Source organism: Notothenia coriiceps, unplaced genomic scaffold, assembly GCF_000735185.1.
Source record: "Notothenia coriiceps isolate Sejong01 unplaced genomic scaffold, NC01 NC01_scaffold00037250, whole genome shotgun sequence".
Taxonomy (NCBI): Eukaryota; Metazoa; Chordata; class Actinopteri; order Perciformes; family Nototheniidae; genus Notothenia; species Notothenia coriiceps.
The window spans coordinates 8,283,015-8,288,709 of record NW_011369951.1 but is presented as its reverse complement, the minus strand read 5'-3'; the positions used below and the strand labels follow the sequence as shown (position 1 = coordinate 8,288,709).

Sequence of the window (5,695 nt, the reverse complement as noted above, 5' to 3'; positions counted from 1 at the left end):
GTGAAGCTGGGATGACAACAGCATGATGCATTAAGCTTTGAGTGCTACAGGAGCAGGGCTGTCTGCAGCAGGGAGAAGAAGTGCTGATGGGGAAAGCAGCATGCCCAAGAATGGAGACCAGCTTGAAAAAGACCAGACTACAAACGGAGAGCCGGGACCAGGACTGGGACCTAGTGTTCTTACCTGGGTCAGTCCTCCCCCTCCTCTGGCGTGATCTCTGTCTCTTTATGAACCACTACTTTGGTCACTGACATGTCAGGATGCTGTTCTTTAGCCTCCTTTATGGCCTGAGCCAGAGCCTACATACAGGGGGGGGGGAGGGTGCAGTGCCAGAAGGGGTCACCAGGGGGAGACAGAAAATGGGGAAGGCGGGAGGGAGGGAGCGGGGATGTTTGATTGTGAGTCAATATGCCAACAGGGAAGCCACTTTTAGTTACATTTGTCATACTTCATTATTTGTTAATGTCACATCACAAGTTAATGTTTTGTCGGAGTACGGTACTGTGCTCGCAAAGTATAAGATAACGTCCTGAGGGCTCACGGACATTTTACTAACATATTTCTTGCTTGAGTCCTCTTATTGACTGAGAAATACAGTAAAGATACAGAAGCATAAAGGAGGAACGTCATGGAAACTGACTGACCTCATCGTGGTCGATGTCTGAGTCTCCCGTGATGACGATCCTTTTCTCAATTCTCGTCTCCGATATTCCTCCTTTCACCATCTGGACAAGAGAGAGGAGAAAGACCACTTTAAAAATCAATGTATACATAAAAGATATGGAAACAAATATCATCGTTAAGCCTCATTAAACGAAGTTAAGTAGTACTACAATGCTATACTTTTCAAGTCTTAAATCCTTGACTTCAGGAGGGTTATGTGTCAATAAATAATATGATGGTTGATTGAAAGAAAAGATAATGTGGGACTTTTGTGTAATTCATTCAAAGATCGGTTAAGTAGTTTAAAAGCAAACTGGTTGCAGCAATTGAGAATATATTTTTGGTTTTCCTATCTACCTTTAGCTTCTTTACTTTTTGACGGAAAGGAAAGTATTGTAGGAGTGATCTTGAGAACTTATAGCCGGTATTTTAAAATATTTTCCGATGATTGTAGGAGAAACAAATCAGCAATAAAAGGACGTTTATTTCTGGTTATTTCCCCAACTTTAATACGGACGTCTCAGGGGGCTGACAATGTGTCTCAAAGAGCACACACACTGCAGTCGTGTTTGCGGATTCAAGTGTGAAGACACCAGGAGGGACAATAGATGACCTCTGACCTTTGTGATGTGTGTGGTTGTCGTGGTGCTAGTGGTTTCCGAGGTGATGGTCTGAGCACTCAGCAACACCCCAGGGTCTACGTCACCGTTAGTTTCACCCTGTTGATAAGACAAACACTCATTTTATATTTATACTCCAGATAAACAAACTACCGTACTATCTACTACAATCAGCGTATTGAATAGCCCGCGTTAAGGAGCCACTACAGGAAAGGGGCAACAGAGCATGAGAGGCCCTCTTTAATATTATACAAACATTGTTTGTTGTCTATTCTGAATGTTTTGATGGCACTTTAAAAAGAGTAGCTTTTCTCTTCTCGTTGTACTTGTATAATGACAATAAATGCTTTTATTCTATTCTAGTAAACAGTAAAAGTGAATATTCAACTGACGATACATTCAACAGCACACAAACATGACTTTAACTTAATGCTTATGCTATATGTATACGCAATTCATACGAAATCAATGATTGTTTCAGGGCAAATCAGATACTATTCTTTAATTAAGTTAATGTCAAATGACAGTAGCTTTAATTTCGTACCTCTGCAGACTCATAGGTGATAGTTTTTGTCTCTGTGTGGACAACAGGCACCTCTTTGGTTCCCACCTCGACGACATCGAGACTCTGATGAGCAAAAAGGGAAAAGCCGGGCACAAATGAATGCATGCACAGGGGGTAGAGCGGCACCAAAACCATCTGTGCTTATTTAGCCGTCATGTCTGACACAAAGTGTTGCTGTAGGTGTTCACTGTACGCCTTTGTACTAAAAATATCCCCACACTGTTATACAATAAATTCAATTGACAGAAATAAAAGCCGCATGCTATTGAAGTCAGCCAAAGGCCATCATTGAAGGGCTTACACCTCTAAACGAGCATGCAGTCATGCATTAGTCCCTGACCCAGTGAAGGAGTGGATGCTGGAGAATGCAAATCACAAGGTTTCGATCAAGAGTGAGCACCACATGATATTAGCAGGTCCCCCGAACAAACTATGAAGTCAGACGGGTATATCCATGCTTTTTGGTCGAGTTTTGGCCGTGATTATTAATAGCAGATTGTGCCGGCAGGAGGGGAAGGTGGAGGTGAAGTTACAGGAGGTGGCTGAGCTGGAGCTGAAGCAGCGTTACCTCCCACTGGGACACGGCTGGCGGAGGCACGTCGTGTGGGCGGGGCTCCTGCTCTGGTTCCTCTGATTCACGATTCTTCAATACGTCAGCTTCATCTATTTCTTCTGGCGTCACGGTGTCTTCTCTTACTTCTGAAAGCCTTTCATCATCACAGCCGTCTGCCGGTTTCACATTCAGCTCTTCTTCATGTTCCTCTTCCATCTCTTCCTCTTCTGTTCCCTCCATGTCCTCTTCCGAGCTGTCCGCCTGTGCGTAGTGGAATTTCTCTTTTTCAAAGGACAGCGTTTTCACGATGTCTGGAAACATCTCTCGTGCTTCCTCCTGTGCACGTGAACATTCATCCTTCTCTTCATCCACTTCCTCAGCACCATTGTCTACATCTGTTGGGAGCTTGTCTTCCTCGAAGTACTGCACTTCATTGGAGAACTTGACTCTCTTGCCATCTACTTCTGTGTGCTTTCCCTCCCGTTCATTTTTACTTTCTAACTCTTCTTCCAAAGCCTCCAAACTACTTTCTGCTTCATCGGGTTCGTCCTCTTTCAAGGTCAGTTTCTCTTCTTTTTCGAAATCTCTGAAGTAGACAGGAGCCACAACAAATCTGAATCTATCGTTTTCCTGATTTGACATCGACGCCTCCTCCTCTAAGACTTCCTCATTTCCCTTTTCTTCCGCTAAGGTCGGCTCTGGAGACTCTGTTGAAGCCCTGCTGCCACAAACACTCTCATCTAACCCTACATGTGCTGCCTCTGTCTGATTTCCTGCCACCAGCTGGAAATCAGTGCTTGAAATATCTTTTTTTCCCGGTGCATCTTCCAGACCATAGTCACTAATATCATCGTGCAACACAACTACATCATCTCCCTCCCCCTCGGCTGTAGTTTGCTCTGCCTCTGAGGTCTGGATATTCACCGTTGGCCCCGTCGACTCGGCTGGTGCTGCCTCCGTCTCCGTGGCAACGACCGCCTCCTCCTGCGGTTTAGCGGATGTCTGTGAATGATAATTGAACCATTAGATTATGTTCTTGCTCCACTGTGACAAAAATAAAACCCATACAGTACACAGGGCTGGTTTCACATCTCACCTGATAGGGAAAAGGGTTAAGTGGGTTATTAGGGATGTAACAATACGCATGATTGGATATAACTCGAGATACTGGGTTCACTGGGTTTGTGATTTTCTCACAAATGTGTTTTACACAATGAGATTGAAGACTGAAAATGAGACACACCTACAGAATCTAGTACTATATTTTCTTCAAATTATAGAACATCCTTTTGTTTTTGAGGTAGAACTATGCAAAGTAAAAAATGTTTTCTTTGTTAAAGTGAAAATATATTTTTTCTGTAACATAAAAAAAACTAGATTGCAAATTTGTGTAGTTTATTTTCTGATTAATCGAAACTAAAATGCTGCCAAATGTCCCAATTAAAACATGATGGCACATCCTCAATTTATACATCTACCTGCATACTCTCATCTCATCTTGATACAGATGGCCTGATGAAACAAGTCAAAAGAAAAACCATTAACATTTGAGTTGATTTGAATCGTTGCATATTTGTATTGCAAATTGATTGTCTTCGTTACATTCCTTTGTATTTTACATTTTCAGAATTGTACTTTAAATTGACACACAATAGGCACACATATTTAAAGACAATTAAAGTTTCAGTTACACAAAAAAACAATGCAGTGTAAAAATCTGCGAGGACCAGAGAGGAGGGGTCACCTTTTCGGAGTAGGAAACCCATCCCAGCGTAGACTGACGGTACAGAGGGATGGACACAAACAGAGACAGGAATAGAGAGGACAGTCAAAAGTCACAGTGAACACCAGACACAGAGCAAAATGAACGAGGGTGGAGAAATAAAGGGTTGGAAAAAGGGAATATTATGGATTGTATGGAATACCGGTGTTTAACAGCAAATATCCTCTAATCTGCTTTTGAAAAATAAGTCAGGTAGACCCTAGGGCTGCTCGATTATGGCAAAAATCATAATCTCGATTATTTGGGTCAATAATTGTAATTGCGATTATTAAATGCGATTATTCATTGACTTTGAAAACATCCATTTATTGGAGAAAAAAATGTTGAACTGTATGTTTTTAACAGTTGATTGCCCTGAACTTTAAGTATAATTCAACTGAAAAACCAAAAAAAAAAAATATTATTTAAAAAAAAAAAAAAAGTAATAATAATAATAAAAAGATAATCGTTTTATTTCCGATTACCGTTGTTTTCGTTAATCGTGGCAGAGCCATAATCGTAAATCGGCGATTAAAATACGGATTAAGGTTGGGCAGCCCTGTAGATAGACCCATACAATGTGTATTCTGACATGTTTTAGAGGGGGCAGAGGCGTTTTGTGGAAGATGAGGTGCGCGGGAAAGCTGCCGCGATGGCACTTAGCAAGAGCTATTGAGTCACTGCTTTTCAGCAACAGATAAGAGCTGGAAAGAAAGGGAAATGGTGCAGCGGAGCAAAAACTGTGGCGAAACAAAACCCATTTTTTTCCCTTATCAGCTGCGGGGAGCCAGCTGCTTGAGCAAGGCGAGCTGTTTTTTAGCTGTCAACACAAACTCCAAAACAAACCCAAAACAAAAGAAGGCAGCGGCCCGGATTGCAACAGAAACCCGGCGGTCCCTCTGGTGGCGAGAGGTAAACGCTGGGTGTTAAGGGTTAGCCCATGGCAGAGCGTTTGGTTACACTGTGTTGGGTTCTGGGTTTGGCCTGCTGCTGGGGGAAGGCAATGGGGAGGCAAGTGAGGGAGGTGTTTGTGGTTGGAGAGATGGGAGGGGGGCCAGCCAAACCCACGTTGGTTGTTTTTTGGTTTTATACAGTACCACTGCAAGGACGTAGAGAGGTGTGGTGGTGTTTCCGAAATGGTAATCAGGCGGACTGTGTAGACGGCTTCCGTTTTGGCCCTCTTCGAGAGAAGGAAGTCAGTGTTGTGCTCGTGCTCCGGCTTCGTGGTCCTGCTTCTCGTGTAGAGACTCTGTTGCCGCGTTTGGCTTCTTCGAAGAACTCTGCTTTTCGTTTGGATCTCTTGAAGGACTTTGACTGCTCTGTTTGGGTTCTTCCGAACGGAAATCTGTCTGCTCCGTTTCGACCTCTTCGAAGAAGCTGCTGTTATTGTGTGTTTGCTTGTCTTCGAAGAAATGCTGTACTGCTCCGTTTGACTGTGCTTCGAGTGAGATGTGTTGTGTGGCTGCTTAGTTTCGACCTGCTTCGAAGAACCTCTGACTTCTTATTGGGCCTTTTGAAGAACTTGACTTCTT

The 5,695-nt window shown here is 43.1% G+C and overlaps 2 protein-coding genes across 2 annotated transcripts in view; both read right to left on the bottom strand.

Moving 5' to 3' along the window:
• Window positions 1-5,695, bottom strand: part of LOC104967253 (band 4.1-like protein 1) — a 135,695-nt gene that overhangs the window by 68,008 nt on the left and 61,992 nt on the right. The gene's annotated exons all lie outside the window — the stretch shown is intronic.
• The window catches only part of LOC104967252 (band 4.1-like protein 3), an 8,369-nt gene that overhangs the window by 2,359 nt on the left and 315 nt on the right, over window positions 1-5,695 (bottom strand). Inside the window, exons 2-8 of the mRNA XM_010796668.1 lie at window positions 5,261-5,343; window positions 4,146-4,178; window positions 3,326-3,403; window positions 1,828-1,911; window positions 1,284-1,382; window positions 645-725; window positions 184-299 (exon numbers count right to left, since the gene is read on the bottom strand). Of these exons, the coding sequence (XP_010794970.1) occupies window positions 189-299; window positions 645-725; window positions 1,284-1,382; window positions 1,828-1,911; window positions 3,326-3,403; window positions 4,146-4,178; window positions 5,261-5,343 (569 nt within the window). The 3' untranslated portion in view covers window positions 184-188. The remainder of the gene's footprint in view (window positions 1-183; window positions 300-644; window positions 726-1,283; window positions 1,383-1,827; window positions 1,912-3,325; window positions 3,404-4,145; window positions 4,179-5,260; window positions 5,344-5,695) is intronic.